The sequence below is a fragment of the Hemicordylus capensis genome, chromosome 2 (assembly GCF_027244095.1).
Source record: "Hemicordylus capensis ecotype Gifberg chromosome 2, rHemCap1.1.pri, whole genome shotgun sequence".
Classification (NCBI taxonomy): Eukaryota; Metazoa; Chordata; class Lepidosauria; order Squamata; family Cordylidae; genus Hemicordylus; species Hemicordylus capensis.
This window is the reverse complement of record NC_069658.1, coordinates 282,482,310-282,501,302: the sequence shown is the minus strand read 5'-3', so window position 1 is coordinate 282,501,302 and position 18,993 is coordinate 282,482,310. Positions and strand designations below refer to the sequence as shown.

The 18,993-nt window shown below is 41.5% G+C and overlaps 1 protein-coding gene across 2 annotated transcripts in view; it reads left to right on the top strand.

Moving 5' to 3' along the window:
- The window catches only part of SHQ1 (SHQ1, H/ACA ribonucleoprotein assembly factor), a 136,973-nt gene extending 122,273 nt beyond the window's left edge, over positions 1 to 14,700 (top strand). For both annotated transcript variants that reach the window (XM_053299511.1, XM_053299512.1), the window contains exon 12: positions 11,599 to 14,700. In XM_053299511.1, the coding sequence (XP_053155486.1) occupies positions 11,599 to 12,193 (595 nt within the window). In that variant the 3' untranslated portion in view covers positions 12,194 to 14,700. The remainder of the gene's footprint in view (positions 1 to 11,598) is intronic.
- The last annotated feature ends 4,293 nt before the right edge of the window (positions 14,701 to 18,993 follow it).

Sequence of the window (18,993 nt, the reverse complement as noted above, 5' to 3'; positions counted from 1 at the left end):
AGGATAAGTAGGAAAGTGGGTGAATGGGGAAAGCAGGAGTGGGTAAGAGAAGGGAAACCAAAATATCCTAGTGGGAGCAGGATTGGATTGTATGAAACCTTGTAGAAAGTTAAGGCAGTTTAGGTTACATGTAGTTGAGGACAAAGAGAGCAGTGGTACAATTTGAGCTGAAGTTCCTGCAAGGGGATGGATGTACTTGCTGTCACACTGAATCACTTGTTGGCAAACCTTACAAAAATCGGACAACATGGAACTGGTAAAGGAAACTTTTCTTGTGCAGTTTATTGTGAGCCTAGGGAATGCATTTGCTGAAAGGTATCCAGAACACCAAGACGTTCTCAGAGCATCAAGAAGCTTGTACGGACAAGAATTCTTCTTTCCAGGGATTACAATGCAAGAGCTGTTCTTGACAGTATTACTGCCTTTGTCAGAATTTTTCAGCAGCTTGGCTCTGTGCTGCTTCTTTTTTTAAACAGAAGATGCCTTTTTTGTTTGTGTTAGTTAAGGAAAAGGATATTCATAAGGGATGCTTGTGTGATGGGAAGTGCTTTTTTTTCTGGACAGGCAGCAGGCTATGTGATATATCTCCTGCTTTTGGTCTCAGAGTTGTGTCTTGCAGAACAATCTGAAGGCTAGCCCTGACTTCTGCATCTTTGAAACTATATGCAGGCTTATTGTTTGAATGACTAATATGTGTGTCTGGCTCCCAGCCAGATCTGTGAACTGTTCTAATGCTTCTGGGGTGCTGAAGCTTGCTGATCTGGCTGGTAGCCAAACGTGTAATACTTTTTCTAATAACAGGGCTGCTTTTGAAAGGCACGGGTGTCACTCTGTGCTTTCTGTGCAGACCCTGGATTTTATACCCTCACACACTTAAATAGCCAAATTGTTTTGCACTTAACACTGGGAGTATTTTCTCTTCATAATGTCATAATGCAACCTAAACTGTGTTGCGTGAATAAGCCTGAAAGCAACAATGACAGAACTGTTGTGCCTGCACAAGTGATTTGCATATAAGTATTTTTACCCTAGTTTAAAAAAAAAAAATTGCTACTGTTCTCTACGTGAGTTTTAAGACTGTCAACAACTATGCTGTAATCAACCCAGTTTATGTACCCTTTTATTTTCATAGGGCTTCTGCTTATATTATATGTTGCCTTTTAAAAAGCTTTAACCTATATACCATTTGTCCTCAAAATCATTCAACAACCTGTGACCTTTGAGACCACCTCTTTCTCTCTTTACCTTGTACATAGTCTTCAGAGAATAACCTCTCCATAGTGTCTTCTGTGCACAATCACTGTGCACTGTGTACAAACACTGTGCCCTTGAGAAATGTTCTTCCTCTGGGTGTACAGCCAAACACCCAGCCTTGAACCTTTTGTTGGCTACAGATGTTCGATGTACACATAAGGCCAAGCTTTGGGGACAAGCCCTGTGCCTACTTCCTTTTCCCCTTCCACACTCTGCTTAGTTAGTTCCTGGTTTGTGGCAAGCCACAGTTTGACTCAACTTTGGTTTGCTGCAAGTCAGGACGTAACTAATGCACTGGGGCACGTGAGGGGATAGGAGGCACTGCAAGCACAGGGTGTGTTCCTGTAGCCCCAAACCATGGTTTGGCATTACATATGAGCAGATCAAGCGTAAAGTGTTCTTCAGATTGCCTGCTAAATCAGAGAAAGAGGCTTATTAACTAATGGTAAGTGAGACTACGCCAGACGTTTTACAGGATTCTGTCTCATTCATCATATGAACGGATGGCACCTGCTCTGAGATAAAGACCTCCAAGCCATAGTGCCATTAAGTGAACGATGAGCACAGCTCTAACCCGCTGAAATGTGAGCATTTCATCACTGAACAGAAAGGAATCAAAATGTGTGTTAGTACAAGCCATTGCTGTGGGGCATGATGATCCTCCACCAGCCTCACACCTACACAGTCCTCTCTCCAAAAGCAGCTGAAGTTCTAAGTTCAAAGTGTATGTCAAATTCTTTGAGTTGTGCATTCTATATACTTTGAGTCCATCTGTATGTTTCTGCTACCCTATATATGTGTCTGTTTGATCGGTAGTTGTGCTGCAAACAAGCTGGTTACTAATGTAATTCCTTGCAGCTGAGTGATTTTACTCTTTTAAAACTGTGATAGGACAGTCGTTAGGGCAAGTTATCTGTCCTGGGATCTGTAACAAAGCAGTGAGCATAGAAAAATGCCCCTCTAAGTTTTGAAGATTCAATGCATTCTTACCAGAAAACTGTGCCACAGATATTTACAAAAGAAAAGAAAAGGCAGTAGAGTTGTATGAAATAGGGGGCTGGAAGGAGAGAGAAAGGAAGGAAGAAACCAGGTATAAACAGCAGACATACATCCTGTGTGTTTTTTTGCAGTAGAAATTTATCTCAGGCTATCAATCAACCTTTCGCCACTTCCTGCAACAGCAGGTCTGCTATAAATCCTGCCGTAACTGACTGGGTTTCATTTCCTCTGCCAAACCCTGCTAACCTGCGAGGCATGACACAATGACACCAGAGCGAGCAGCTGATAATGTAATACACAACTCCTGTGAGGCGAAAGTTAAAGTGCTTGTTCTCTCAGCTGAATGATTTTAAAGATCTTTATATTCTTGTTCCCAGGGGGGATAATTACTCAGTATAACATACTGTGCTTATAAAAAAAGAAATCCTAAAGGAATTTTATTTAAAGGTGTGCTGAAAGGACGAGGTCTACTGCAGGGTGTTCCTTATGTGCTCTCCCTCACACCCTCCTAAATTACTTGATTTCGGAAAGTGATACAACATCTTAAAATGCACTTCAGAAAGAAGGTTCTTAGTTCTACCCCAATTATAACAATATTCGGTAATCCAAAAGCCTTCACTTTAAGGTGAGTTCAGATGCTTTCAATTTTCAGTTGTGCTGTAAAAAGCATAGAAGCTGCAAGTTAAGGTGCAACTTAACTTCCACACCATATCAGCTGTACAAACATAAGAACAGCCCTGCTGGATCAGGCCAAAGGCCTATCTAGTCTAGCATCATGTTTCGCACAGTAGCCCACCAGATGCTGGAAACCCACAAGCAAGAGGAGAAGGCATATTGCTCTCTTGCTGTTGCTCCCATGCAACTGGTATTGAGAGGCATTGCCCTCTGAGGCTGGAGGTGACCTATAGCCACCAGATGAGTAGGTATTGATAGACCTGTTCTCTGTGAATTTGTCCAAGCCACTTTTAAAACCATCCAAACTAGTGGCCATCACCACATCCCATGGCAAAGAATTAATTACGTTCTGCATGAAAATGTACTTCCTCTTGTCAGTCCTAAATTTCCCAACCATCAGTTTCATGGGATGACCCTTGGTTCAACTGTTTTGATTGAGGGAGAAAAAATTCAGTGTCCACTCTCTCCATGCATAATTTTATAAACCTCGATCATGTCTCCCCCTAGTTGCCTCTTTTCCAAACTAAAAGGCCCCAGATTGTTGTTATTATTTTTATTTTTTACATTTATATCCCGCTCTTCCTCCAAGGAGCCCAGAGCGGTGTACTGCATACTTGAGTTGAGGGATTCCCAGATGTTGACTAAAACTCACAGGATCCCCAGCTGCAATGGCTTTTGCTTGGGGATTATGGGGTTGTAGTCAACAACATCTGGGAATCCCTGATAGAGGAAACACTGCTTGGGTCCCTTGGTGATGGATTGCTATAGGCCTGTGTCCATTCTCCCTTGGTTGGGCAAGGTGATTGAGAGAGTGGTGTCTCCAAGTGGTTTTGGAGGAAACTGATTATCTGGACCCATTTCAAACTGGCTTTAGAGCTGGTTATAGGGTTGAGACAGCCTTGGTTGGACTGATGGCTGACCTCTATCAGGGAACTGGCAGGAGGAGTGTGACTCTGCTGATTCTTTGGGATCTCTCAGCGGCTTTCAGTACCATCGACCATGGTGTCCTTTTGGATCTCCTAGGGGAGTAGGGGATAAGAGGCACTATTTGCAGTGGTTCTGCTCCTATCTCTCGGATAGATTCCAGATGGTGATGCTTGGTGACAGTTGCTCTTCTAAACAGGAGCTACTGTATTATATAGCGTCCCTCAGGGCTCCATTCAGTCACCAATACTTTACACTCTCTCAGAAGGAACAGGTATGTAGTTCGGGGATGTTTTTAGATCCAGGACTCACCCTGGTATGTCAGTTGGAGGCTATGGCTAGGAGTGTCTTTTATCAGCTCCGGCTGATTCGACAGCCGTGTGCATTCCTTGAAGAGAACAATCTCAAAACAGTGGTGCACCAGCTGGTAACCTCCAGGCTTGAGTACTGCAGTGCTCTCTACTTAGGGCTGTCTTTGTATGTAGATCGGAAACTTCAGATAGTTCAAAACGCAGCAGCCAGATTGATCTCTGGGGCAATCCAGAGGGACGATGTTATGCTTATACTAAAACAGCTGCACAGGCTGCCAATATGTTTCTGGGCAAAAGACGAAGTGCTGGTATTAAAGCCTTTTAAAGCCCTGAATGGCTTAGTTCTGGGTTACCTTAGAGAACACGTTCTTCTGTATGATCCCCACCGTATGTTGAGGTCATTTGGAGAAGTCCGTCTCCAGCTGCCACCAGAGCGTCTGGTGGCGACTTGGGACTGAGCTTTCTCTGTAGTCACTCCTAGGTTGTGGAATGCACTCCCCACAGAAATTTGTCATTTAAATACATTATTGGCCTTTAAGAGAGCCCTTAAGACATATTTGTTTGGTCTGGCCTCCCAGGGTTTTGCCAGATTAAATGGTTTTACATTTGATTTTTGAATAATTATATTTTGTTCTAGTTTGTAAACTGCCCAGAGCCGTTGAATGGAGCAGTGTAGAAATGTAATAAATAAAATAAAATTAATGTGGCCACACCATAGATGCAGTGTTCTCTCTAACAGGGATTCCCAAATGTTGACTACAACTCCCATAATCCGCAGCCAAAGGCCACTGCAGCTGGGGATGCTGGGAGTTGTAGTCAACAACATCTGGGAATCCTTGTTAGAGGGACCAGTGCATAGATGTATATAAGAGCATTATAATATTAGCATTTTTATTTTCAATCCCCTTCCTAATGATCCCTAGCATGGAATTTGCCTTTTTCACGTACTGCTGCGTACTGAGTCAGCATTTTCAATGAGCTGTTCACCACGACTCCAAGATCTCCCTCTTGGTCAGTCACTTACAACTCAGATCAGACTTTGTACAGTGTCATTTATTATGCTAACTTTACAAATGAGGCTCTGTGCACCCACACTTTGTCTTGGTCTTTTGGCTCAATATTAGATTGGGGAGGGATGCATCCTGGCAGAAATTCAACAGGTGCAGCTTCCCTAAACACTTGCTGGAGAAGCCCCAATGAACTTGTTTGATGCATCTCTACAGGACAAAGAGCTTCTCCAAAATGCCAAATTTATAACTGTCCAGTCAGAACTTCATACTTCCTTATGTGTTATGATGCATCCAATTTCTGATGTATTCAAAAAATGGACTGCTAAGTTAGTATGCCATCAATACCTTACATTAGATTTGCATTCTAACATCATCCATAAATTTTACAGCTTATGTAGCACGGAATGATCCCCTGCAATTGCCACACCTTTTAGAGCACTAGTGAAAATGAAAGCACCTCATCTCACTTTAAACCAAAGGTTCTTGAATTACTGAATTCCCAGGCTTTTTAAAAAGGCAGATCTGATGGGGCACTCTGGGGAAATGGAAGCTTAGCCCATGCTGGCTGAGTGGAGTTTCCATATTCATAGGCAGTATACTTCTGATGTAGAACCCCTTTGTTAAAAGGCTGTCACAAGCTCCCCTGCCACCTTGCTGCTGCTTCACATGGCCGCACACAAGACCTGTTCGCCACCCTGCCACTGCCTTGCATGCCATTGCAAGTCCACTTGCCATCACCTCATATTCCCCCATAAATCCAAGGCAACCTTGATTTTGACTTACAAGGTGCCTCACCGCTGTGCCACTGCCTTGTGTGAAAACAAAAGCCCATAAAAGGAAAAAGGGGGAGGGAGTATTTGTTTAATTATAGTAGTGCCAGAGTGTTCCTAGATTGTTCTTATCAAGCAGTTGTATTCAGAACCAGGAAGTCACTCTTGAGAAGTTGCCCCTCATACTGTTCCCTCTAAGATGTGAGCATGTGCACGTGCTCACAGATTTTTGGATGTCTGCTCAGTTCATTTTAGATCCCTCTCAGGTTGAATCAGGAAGGCCCCATTCGGAATGCATGTGTGCACACACTGCCTTGATACTGCCACCCAGAACAAAACTCATTCTGCACAGAGATGAGGAAAATTAGAGGGACCACTGCCCCATATACTTCTGGTTTCAGTAGCCTCAGAGGGTAAAATCACTGATTTTACCTTATTATGGAGACCAGTTCCAGTTCAGTTGTATATGACTATAAGCCTTTATAAAGCAATTTTAAAACATACACGTTCCAAAACAAAGGATAAAATAAGCTGAAATATTCTCAAATTAAAAGATCTCCTTTACAATTACTGCAATATTTTCCAGAAATGCAATATGGATAGACTTAGCAGCTTTTGCAAACAAAACAGTTTGGTATGTAATTTATGGATCAACATCAGTCAGCAAGCATCAGATTTTCTCCTTAGCATTTTTTCCAGGAACTGAATATAGGATTTGTCCTAAAAAAAATACCTCTCTAGGGTCTTGTTAAAGAGAGCAATACATAATGCTATGTCCTCATCTTCATAAGTGCAACAAGGACAGAATCTCAATTTGTCTCAATCGTCCATCTAGAAAAGCAGAGGGCATAGTTTTCAATCGGAGTTCTGTAAATGCAATTCTTAATGGTGCAAGAGAGAGACCCCGTAGATAATAAGCAGATTCATGATTAACCTTAAATTAAAAATACCAATAAGAAAATTTTGAAGTCTTGATTGATTCCATATCCTGATGGGTATCCAGCCCATAAAGCCATTCTGTAACTTGTTTCTATATCCATTCAAGAATATTAAAACACTCATGCAACAGACCTTTGGAATGTAACAAATCCAGACAAAATTTTGCCCAACCAACTCTCTCCCCTTGCGCATTAAAACAGAGTTTGAGAAGGTGACATTCAGGCATTTCCAAAAGTCTCTTATTGTACATTAAAACTGACTTTATGGATCTAGCTTCTACTGAAGGAGGCCCAGTCTCAGTTCTAAGGAAGACAGCTGGAATCCCAGGGGGTAATGACAAAACACGCCTGACAAGGTTTGCTTATTCTGACAAACCTCCAGCTCTTTCAAAACATTTGGTTTTTGCCCCCAGATTTCAATCCCATATAGAATTTGGGCAGTAATTTTCCCAACAAAGACTTTTAGGGCTGGAACCACTAATCTACCTCACCTGGAATAGCAGAACTTCAAAATGGCTCTGGTTGACTTTAGAGCTGTCAGTTTTATATTTTGTAACTGTGTTTTCCATGTGCCTATATCATTTAGATAGATACCCAGATTTTTGAGAGAGGATGTACGCCCATTGGGCATTTACTGAATACCATCACCTTTGTTTTAGAATAGTTGACTTTAAGAAATTCTTTGTAACAGTTTTCATCAAATTTATTTAACATTCTTTTCAACCAAACTTTAGTCAGAGATAACACCATATCATCGGTATACATTAAAACAGCAATCAACAGTCTTTCTGTCCTGTATAGCTGGAAGGGGAAATTCCAAACAAGTCAGCCAGATTGTTAATATGGAAATTAAATAAGAAAGGGGCTAACTCCTCATTCAAGGAGGAGTTAAACAAGGCTCCTAAACAGCCTTGTTTAACTCCTCAAGCTGTCTGTATTTCATCCGAAAGTGCCCAATAACGGCCTACTCTGACTCTTACTTTAGTATCAGTATATAATTCCCATATCAACAGGAGTAATCTCTTACCTATGTTAGTTTGGGAAAGTTTATCCCTATCTTATCAAATCAAAGGCTGAGGATAAATCTATAAAAGCTGCATGCAATCTTTTGGGAGGCCCATTTTTATACTTCTGTATCAGATGAATTAACACAAAAATCTGGTCTGTCTTTTTCTAAACCCAGCCTGTTCTTAATGAAGAATGGAATTTTCTTCTGCCCACTCTGCTAACTTCTGGAGCAAAAAACAACTACAGATTTTGGAGCAAACATCCAATAAACTGATAGGTCAAATCCTTCTAACTATGGTCATATCTCCTTTCTGTTTTGGAGACCTCAGAGGCTAATATACTAGAAGGGTTGGGTGTTTTGTTTTTTTAACAGCACAGGATTATGCTTCAGCATATACCTGAGGTTTAAAAACATTTAAATGGACATTTTAAAAAAACATAAAATATGGTGTTTGATAGCAAAAAGATGTAGTCAAGTTTTTTTTAAATGGCTGCATCTCAGCCATTTTACACCAGATCTGCGCCTGATTTGGAAGGATGGTGTCACTTGTCACCCAGTTGATGTCTGCAAATGTTCAAGCAGTTTGGAGTGATGGTTTCTGATTTATGACCAATAGAATGTTCTGGTAGAATATTGTAACAGCTTATCTTTACTATACTGGTACTACCGTATCAGCAAATGGACTGCTGACCTGATCCTTCATCAGATCCTTGCATTCTAAAAAGACCAAAATGCATTTGCTCAATTCAGTCTCTCTAAAAATATTTTAAAACTTTCAGACTGCACAAAATACCCTTCAGTGTTTAAGAGAAATAGCACACATAAGCTTACAATTAAGCCTCACTTAATCCAATTGTTAAAGATTAGTTACTGTGCAGTAGTTAATTAGATATTGAAGCCATTAATTTATTTCACTTAATTTCCCCCAAGTTTTTTTAATTGAACTAGCAAACTGCTCTTTATCTTGAAGAGGACAAAAAGAAGGGAATCTGTCCCTAGTTGCATACAGAATCCCATTTCTCCTCATATTTATATTTAACTGTAGCACATACCACATTTAATCACCATTGTAGACAGCCACAATTTTTTGTCTTTTAATGTTTGTTTTTTAAAACAGTGCGAAATGCCATAGCAATTTCTTTCATCCTAGGAAGTTCACTATTTCACTTGTTGAATGATAAGAGCCCCTCCTATTGAATGGAAGCAGATCCTGAAGGTCTGCAGCAAGAACGTACTGCACATACCTCTTTTTTGGTGCTCAACAGATAAGTGGTGTTATTTCATTGGACCAAGGTTACCATAACAGACATCGTCTTTGTTCTATTGAAGCATGAAGTGTATAAAAATGGGGTGTCCATTGTGTTTGGTAGAACAATGATGTTCTGGAATAAAGAGTGCATCTGGAAACCATATATCAGGCAGTCGTTGCACGCAGCCATGGTTCCTTCATTTGCCTTTGATCTGCCTACTTGATCTGCTAGAGCAAGCTGCACCTGATGAGCCATATTTTGTCTTGTGCTGGTTACGCTTGAAAATTCCGCAGAGGTCTTTAATCATTTTTGCAATGAAATGCACTTGAAGGATTTTTCCTGTTACAGTCTGAAGCAGAGCTTCTTTCTTGAAAGAAACTCTAACAAAATTTGTGTCTCCTTTTCTTGTTTGTATAACAGCCTGCACTAGAACTAGACTGACATGTCTTATTCCATCAAAAAAGGAGAAAAAGTATGCTTGTTTGTGAGGCTAAGTGGACATCTTTCTCTTATCAGGGCTAATGCCTTTTTTAGTTCAGTAGGGAATGCATTTGCTGAAAGGTATCCTGAACACCAAAAAGCTCTCAGAGCATCAAGAAGCTTGTACTGACAAGAATTCTTCTTTCCAGGGATTACAATGCAAGAGCTGATCATGACAGTATAACTGCCTCAGATGTTTGCTTCCAAGCACAAGTCAGCAACCACATATACATAGAGGTTGTTCACACACGACCTTCAAGTCAGGCAGGTGGGGAGGCAATATAGCATCTACCTCCCCGCCCCCCCCAGACTATGGAACATACTTCCATTTATGGTGGTCTTGTCCCAGTATTTTCTGCTTTTGGACAGAGGTATTTTTAGAAATAGGTAAAATTACACAGCAGAGGTTAGATATGAGACCAGAGTTGGCTCTATTAAATGTATATTCAGGAGCTAATTATTGTCTAACAATCTTATATTTCTTATGTTAACTGCGGCTAGATTATCCATTGCACAATACTGGAAGCATAAAACCATGTCTTTGACCTCTTGGTATCAGTCTATGTGGCATATTGCCACATCTGAAAAATTGACACATATTATTCGATTTTGAGCGGGTAAACCTAATTCTAATGATTTTTTCATGATATGGTCAGATTTTATTCTGTTCACAGATCAAGATAATTGTAGTCACTCTCCATCTAATTATTTACGTATCTGGAAGGATGGTTAATGGACATCATTATGTATCAGTTTTATTATTCATGTTTATGTCTTCTTAAAATATTTTTTTTAAAAAACTATCTGCGGTCCTCTTCTGGCCACGTGGCTCAAGTGTCCACAAGAACAGCTCTCCTGGGAGCCGGGGAAACGCAGGCCAGCCTCCAGAAATCCCTAGGTGCATTGTGCGAGGAGTGCGGTGCATGAAGGGATTTTCCCTTAGCTGGGTGCTCTTCTCTAGGCACCTGGCTCTGTGTCTGCTTGGGCTGCAGGCACAGGATGGGGGCGCTCACACCCTTCTCTCAGGGTAAAAGCCTGGGTAAAAACTTTGGGCTACCCAGAGAGACAGTGCCAGGATCAGCTAGGATTCCGTCACATTAGCAGCCCTACCCAGGCAACCCAGGTAACCCAGCCCTACCCAGGCAACCCAGGTAGGGCTGCCCCAGTCTGGTTAGGGCTGCTCGTCTGAACAGCCTCACTGTCTTACACGATTGTGTAATATTTTTGGTTTATTACCAGTTTTACTAGCAACAAGAAAATTGCTTTGTTCTGAAATGTCTATTGACATTTTCTGAAGTGATCTAAATATTTAAACAGTCTAGGGGAAAATGCATTGGCCAAAGGAAACTGGAAGACAAACTAATCCCCTTTGCTAGTGTAAATTTAAGTATCCAAATGGCTTTGATGTAGAGGGGGATAGCCTAATCGAATCTTCAGAGAGTGGTGGTGTTTTTTCATAGGGTTATATTGAGGGGCTGAATAAAATAAGCAGTACATGCAGCCGGTTAGTGAACAGTCAAGAAATTTAGGTACTCTTAATAATAGGAACATGGAAGCTGCCATTAACTGAATCAGACCATTGGTCCATCTAACTCAGTATTGTCTACACTGACTGGCATCGGCTTCTCCAAGGTTGCAGGCAGGAATCTCTCTCAGCCCTCTCTTGGAGGTGCCAGGGAGGGAACTTGGAGCCTTCTGCTCTTCCCCTGAGGGGAATATCTTACTGAGCTCACACATCAAGTCTCCCATTCATATGCAACCAGAGTGGACCCTGCTTAGCTAAGGGGACAGGTCATGCTTTCTACCACAGGAGCGTTCTTTATTGCTTAATGGTACGCTTGCAGTTATTTGTCATCACTGATGTCAGTAGTTTTAATCATCTTTACGTTGATGTCAGTCAAGTACGGCATGTTAAATTCTCTCTCTCTCTCTCTCTCTCTCTCTCTCTCTCTCTCTCTCTCTCTCTCTCTCTCTCAAGGTCAAAGAAGTTGGCAGCCCTTGCTGAACGTGTGCAGAAAGCAGAGCTGACTAAAGCCAAATTAGGTTTTGAACTAGATGAACTGGAAGCAGCAGCACTACTTGTACAAGAGGAAGCAAAGGAGTTAAAAGCCGCTGGCGCAGACGTTTCCAGGCAGCAGCTGCCTCCTTCCAAAGGAGAGGCGAGTGACTCTGAAGACTCAAGCAGCACTTCATCATATGAGACAGGAGGCTCTGATTCAGATGAACAAGAGTCCTCAGCCATTGAAGATGGGAAAATAAATCCTTTACATAGCCCACTCCAAGAGGAGAGGACAGCCCTACTCATTGACTGTAATGGATTAAGGCGAGACACAGACACTTTGGCGTTAGATGTTAGTAATGAAAAATCAAAGGCTTCTTTACAATCTACATCTGTTCCTGGGAAGCTGATAGAGGAATTAGGAAAGCAAATGCAGACTGTAATTAGGCTTACGGAGCAGCCTGAAGCATCATCCCCTACTGCAAGTGACAGTGGCAGCAGCGTTTCGCAAGAGATGGGAACAAGCACAACCTCCAGGACTTCACCGGATCATAATGGAAAGGACAACCCTTAGAGGTGACTCCACAGCCGAGCCCTCTTCTGTTTCTTGACACTGCACATGAAGCGGTGTCAAGAACAAATAGGGAGGGGTGGGTGGATTTTGAACTGCTAGTTACCAGAATCCATTTTAGCAGTCAGATGTCTCTTCAGCAAATAATAGATCATGCTGGCAAATCAGGATGCATTTTTAAAAATGTCATTTTCAGTTCTTTACCATGCTTTGTTTTTTTTTTAAATTGCAGGCCTATCTTTAGGAAATAGTGGACAAGATTGTATTAAAAATTGCTTGCTATATCATTGATGCTCATAAATTTTGATACTTATATGTAAGTGACTTGGAAAACCTTGTATTAGTAGCTCACTATTTCAGTGAGGTTTGTAATATTATTGAGACATAAAATATTGGCTGAAAGCTGTTGATTTGTGTTTATAGGGAAAATATTAAATATCTGCTAGAACTTAGTTATTTTAAATAATTAAATAACTAAAAATTTAGTCAGTATAAATAAATAAATAAATCAACTTGAAAAAATTCATCTACTCATTATTGTAGTCATATGTTGGTTTGTATTCATCCGTTTGAGGTGTCTTATGTGTATCTAAACACAGCAACAAGCATTTGACTTGCAGTTTCCAGACACTAACATCTAATAAGCTGGCCTTTCAATACATATGCAACATATTTTGTGTTTCTGCAGCTTGATCCTGTGCATGATTGCTCAGAAATAAATCCTATTGTGCTCAGTGGAACTTACTGCCCAATAATTGAATGTAGGATTGTGCCCTTTGAATGTGTGTCTTTTCCCCTGTGAAACATGATGGCTGTTCTGAGTTAATGGTTTGGATATTTTATTTGTGTAGACAAAACATATTTCACTCCAAATATAAACATTTGATTTCAGATTATCAGTATTCTAGCTATGTCAGGAAATATCCTTTAGTAGTAATTCTTCTCTAAAAGGTGCACCCTAGCACATTGCCAGAGCTTAGCCTGAAGGGCATTTTGTGGCTTTTAAAGCTCTGTGGCATCTACTGTCATTTTCTCTCTTCATGGTTTTGTAGTTAACTCTAGGCAGGGTTTTCTTTGCTAGCAGTAGGCAGAGCTGTATGTATTCTGTGCATCTATGATTATACTATATAATTATACATCTTGAAAATTTTTAGTTTTCATTTTGTTTCTTAACAAGTATTTAAATGATGCATTTCCACTTTGGTTGGCAGAGGCAAAACTAATTATGCAGAGTATACAGATGAAGTGCTCATTTTCTTTATGGGCCTGATTTGTTCAAATTTGAAACGAAATATATACAAATGTATCATGTACGTAGCCCTGGCTCTGGGGTGCATTAAAGAATTCCCTGTAGCAAAAGTGAAGTGTCTCATTCTTCACACTTCCTCCTTGGCTGCCAGCCACAAAATGCAGGAGGGAGTCTGCTCGTCTGTTCTCTTGGAACTGGCACTTGCATGTTAGTGACAGCAGTCTCTCTCTATTCTTCCCTCTCCTCCTGTAAGGAAGAATCTTAGCTTGGCAAATCGATCGTTCCACAGTCTCTCCTTTCTTGTTCCCCTCACTTTCCGCAATACTTGGGCAGTGTTACTGCACTGATAAAATTCTGCTTCCACTTCCAAGTATTTGGAAATATGGAACTTGATTGCTGGTATGTAAAGACATCCTTCAATTGTCAGGGCAAACTGCACACAGAGATGGGTTCAGACATAACACCAAACCATAGTTTATGCTGATGTCTAAACAAATCGGACATCACCTTTCAATTCCTCTCCCTTTGCATTGCATCCGAACAGACAAGTGATGGTTTCAGATGTTGCCCCACTATTGGAGGCCATTATTTAGTAAATCATCTGGGGGATTCTCAGGGAAGATGCGGAAGGGGGGGAAACCACACAAACTGTGCTTTGTTTGCCTTTACATCTCTAACTCAAAAGATGGTTTGGAGTTTAAACTACTGTTAGTACAAACTGGAGTTCTGCAGTAGTACTGGGTTGGGGAGGTTTTTACTCTTGGCTGATAGGCAGGGAACATCAGTAAGAACAGTACCAAGAGAAAGGGCTTCCCCATTGCCCTGACTGGCCCTTTCTGGTTAGCAGACAGCAGGTTTCTTTCCCTAACCCTAACGAGTACCATTGTGGCACCCTTGTTATACCTGCCCTATCAGCAAGTGAGAAGAGAGCTTTGCTCTGCTGCTTTCACCACTCCAAACTAACGGGAAAGCAGCAACTGGTACCCAAATAATGGCTTCAGTAATTTGGTGCAGATGTTAGGGGAGATATTGTTCTAATCTAATCCTTTGCTTTTGTTTTCTAAAGGATCAACTAAGTGCCATCTCTTCCAGTACTTTAGGTCTGCTTAACATACTTTTTATTTTGGTATTTTCATAATACAAAAGAACGAAGTTGTCAAACAAGGACAGTCATCATTACGAATAACGTCAAATGAAGTATGTGATCTTTGTGCGTCAATCAATGTTGTTTGGCTTTTTAATAAATGAGGATGGATTTCAAGTGTCCTGGTTTATTGTGTGTTGTTGATATAATTCAAGAAAGATATCCAGTGTGGTAAAACTTACTTTAGATTGGAGGTTGTTATGTTTAATTTGTGAAGCGATTTTCTCAATAATTAACATGTCCCAAATTTTATTGAACATCTTTTCACCATCAAACACCTAGACCATGCTATGCTTTGTAAAGAATGCATGGTATTTCAAAACACTTCTTTGCTATTACTGACCCAATTTCCCACAAAACATGCCGCATAAGCATGCTCATTTCTACATACATTTAGAGCTGCTTCACACAGTCAATTGCAGACACATTGCATTATGTTCCACTGATGTTTACTGCTATAGATGTGAACTGTGAAGGAGAGATGCACATCTCCAAACCTGGTGTGTATTTTCTTCAGAGAAGCACCAGCATTGTTGTATAAAATGTGTTATGCCATGGCACATCTGCCATGTAAAATGAGAAGCATTTTTTCCTCACATACCTAAGAGACTGCCTCTTCCTATGTGTCCTATTGCAGTCCCCGAGAGCATCCTTTTAACAATGCCATCCATGTTATCATGGCAAAAGTATGTGAAGGTGCCATTCGGCTGCCTGAAACTCTCTTCTGCTGGAGACATGCCAGAGCCTTGGAATCCTTTGGAGACACTGGCTTTTGGCTGCCATGGTTACAGCAGGAGATGGTTAGGGCTACTGTCTCTTGTTAATAAACTTTAATGATGAATTGTTCATATATTTGTTTATAGTTATCTACACCAAGCTTAAGCAAGCAGGTGACCAATATCTATATAACAAACCTTCCTGAGTTGCATAAAAAACTACTAACTCAGGGGTTTCCATCCTGTGGTGGTCCTGATGTTGCTGAAGTACAACTCACATCATCCCCAGCCACAGTGTCAGTGACATCTGGAGGTCCATAGGTTGGGAACCCCTAAACTAACTGCTCTCAGAAGTGTGGTCAGCCACAACTTGTATTGGAGTGCTAATTTGGAAGCTAGCCGGCTAGCTTGTGTTGATCTGAATCGCTGATATTTTGTCTTCTTGCGTGGCTTGAATGGGCATATTTACAAACACTGTATCAGCTGCCAGAGCAACAAATGGTAGAGCTTGTGTCACCTATGCTGGTGATCTGTGTACAAGGCAGCTGGTTTACACATGTTTAGTCCTTGCAGGAAATAAAATTGGTAAGACTGAATGAACAAGTGTGTGTGCGTGTGCACACACACACAATATGTCTGATTATCCAAATGAGAAAACTGGTTGTTCCAGATTTTGTTATTTTAATAGATTTCCCCCACCCTTCCTTCAAGGAGCTCTCCACTGTATGTCTGTTATGCTCACAACAGCCCTGTGAGGTAGGTTAAGCTGAGACTAGATGGCTGGTCTGGGAAGTTTCATGGTCATGGGGATATGAACTCGGGTCTCCCCAGTCTTAACCCCGCACTTTAACCACTACATCACACCGACTCTATCTCTTGAATACAGGCACCCAGTGAGTGAATGGTTGAATTGAGCTTTGAACTGGAAGCTTTCGGGCCATTAAGCAGTGCTCTTAAAATGCTATACAAGAGTTAATCCAGCAGAGTAGCCTAAAGCTGTATTTCACCTTCCATCTTTCTCGCTTCCCTTTGAAAGGTATGTACAATTTTATATCAAAATGAAGGAAGCACTGATGAGCCTTGATTTACTATAGTGTGTGATGTGTGATGAATGTAGCAAAGAAATTGATTCATACTTATGGAGTGAGTGGGCTCAGAAGTCTGCCACAGTTGACACAGCTAAATATTGTCAAAGCTGGTGTCTCAAGGCTGGAGAAAACAAACAAGGAAACACATGTCAGGCAGATAAATGACTTTGTTGTTTAGAGCTGTCGGTAGACACCATTTGTTTCCAAGATAAGGCAGGATGCTCTCCAAAGCAGCAAAAAGATAAGCCAGAATGTTGGAAAGTGGGCTGAATGTGGAATTGTGTCGTTATTTGGTTGAAGAGAAAGGAATATGCACCCAAGGAAGTTTGAATACTATACAAAATGTTCTAAATTGATACTCCAACAGCCATCACATCCTGTCCCCAATCCAGCGCCTTATGTGTGGGCTGACTGCCTTCTGCTTTTACTTCAGTGTAAAGAGTAACTGTGCTTGTGCAATGTGCTTGTCCCACTAAAAGCTGTTCCTTGTGTTGAGCTCCATGGATCCACGAAGAATGGCTGGATTGGATGCATATTTAAAGGATATGTATAAATTGTGTTCTCGGCTTGAGCACAAATAGTGCCTCCTCCCAAGTTCATAACAGTTCTCTTCAGTCATTCCACTTGGTCTCTGCTTGATGCACCATCTTTTACAGTCCCTTTCCTGCCCAAGCTTGCTGTTATCCCTGGTCCTGATGGGCTGCGGTTGCTGCTTGGAGACGCATGCCTTTCAACCAGTCACAGCTTTGCTAGATTCCTACCTTTCTCTCTTTCTGTACCTGATGTTTTCTTACTTGTTGCTCATCTCTTCCTGACCACTTGATATATCCAATTCAACTGATAGTAACTGCAACATCAAGCAATGACTTGTTTGTCTGAAAGAGCCATCACACATCAAAAACAATAGAGACATTTTGTATCACCACAGGGATGAACTAAATGCTACGTGAAGCTGAAAATAGGAGAGCCCTCTGTTTTTACACCACTCAGGCAGAGGCTGCATCTGCTCATCTGAAGCCTTCTCCACTATGTGTGAGCAGGGGGGAGTTATTCTGCGCAATCTTCCCTGCCTTTGGAAGTGCCTTGTGCCTTCTGGAATCGTGTCCCTGAGGGTTGTGCAAAGAGATTTGGAAGGTACAGAGCACTTCAAAAGGCAGTGAAAATGGCCCCAAATTGCTTTCCCTGTACTTGCGTGGATACAGCAACAGGGTGAAAGCCTCTGGCTGAGTGACCACAGCCTCTAGGAACATAGGAAGCTGCCATATACTGTCAGACCATTGGTCTATCTAGCTCAGTATTGTCTTCACAGTCTGGCAGCGGCTTCTCCTAGGTTGCAGGCAGGGATCTCTCTCAGCCCTATCTTGGAGAAGCCAGAGAGGGGACTTGAAACCTTGTCTTCCCAGAGCAGCCCCATCCCCTAAGGGGAATATCTTAAAGTGCTCACACATCAAGTCTCCCATTCTTATGCAACCAGAGTGGACCCTGCTTAGTTAAGGGGACAAGTCATGCTTGCTACCACAAGACCAGCTCTGACTGTGAGGATTCAGTTCCCATTGCCTCCTTGCTCTGAATGTTGCCCAATATCTCTTAAGCATATGATGAAATGTTTGCTTATAGCAGGAAAAGAAATGAAATTGGATTTGATTCAGATCTAGCCTAATACCTACAGTAACTAAAGAGATGTGGCAATAAGCCAGAGTTAGGTCACTTCAATATTTAATGAAAACAAACAGTTCCCTTACTCTAAAACTCCTTCCCTAGATAGCACTTGCAGAGTTCAGGTGTATCTCAACAGGATTTCTGATATTTGCTTAGTTCTGCCAGGGGTTGGACCATATTGCTGATATGGCGGCTTAGGATGCAAAAGGTGCTGTTTCTTAAAGACACCACTTCTTCTTGAGCCTGTTCTCTCCAAGGCTTCTCCTTACTGTTGTCGGAGTTAGAAGCTTTCCCTAAGGCAGGGCTGCTCAACTTTGGCCCTCCTGCCAATGTTGGTCTACAACTCCCATAATCCCTGGCTTTTGGCCACTAGGATTATGGGAACTGTAGTCCAAAACCAGATAGGGGGCCAAAGTTGAGCAGGCCTGCGCTGAGACATTTCCAGAAAAACTGCACCTAACCACCGCTGTGTCTTCTGTTTGTTAGCACTTCAGTATTTCAGCCCCCCCCCTTTTTTTGACAGCTTCTGTTCAAGGATCTTCTCTGATTTGCTGCCTCTTTCTTTCTTATTCTAGTAAGGCTGTGCGGTCTTGTATCTCTGCTCCTACCTCTTCAGCCAATCATAACTCAACCCACCTCAGGCTGGATGCTCATATAGGCCAATGATAGGCAAAGGCATGTCCCATCCCTGACCAATTGTTTGCTGACTTTTTTTGTAGCCTCTTGGATACCTTTATCTGATAGAAATACAGAGAACTGCTTAAATCTCAAATAATTATCCCAGTACTCCAACAACTCCCCTGGCTACAGTAACACAGTTTTACTTTTGATAATCTGCCAACAGAGGCCCACTACTTTCCGACCTTTGCAAAAACCTAAATATAAACACTTCTACCTCTGGAACATTATTTCTATGATACAATTATACATTATAATTGTATAAAATT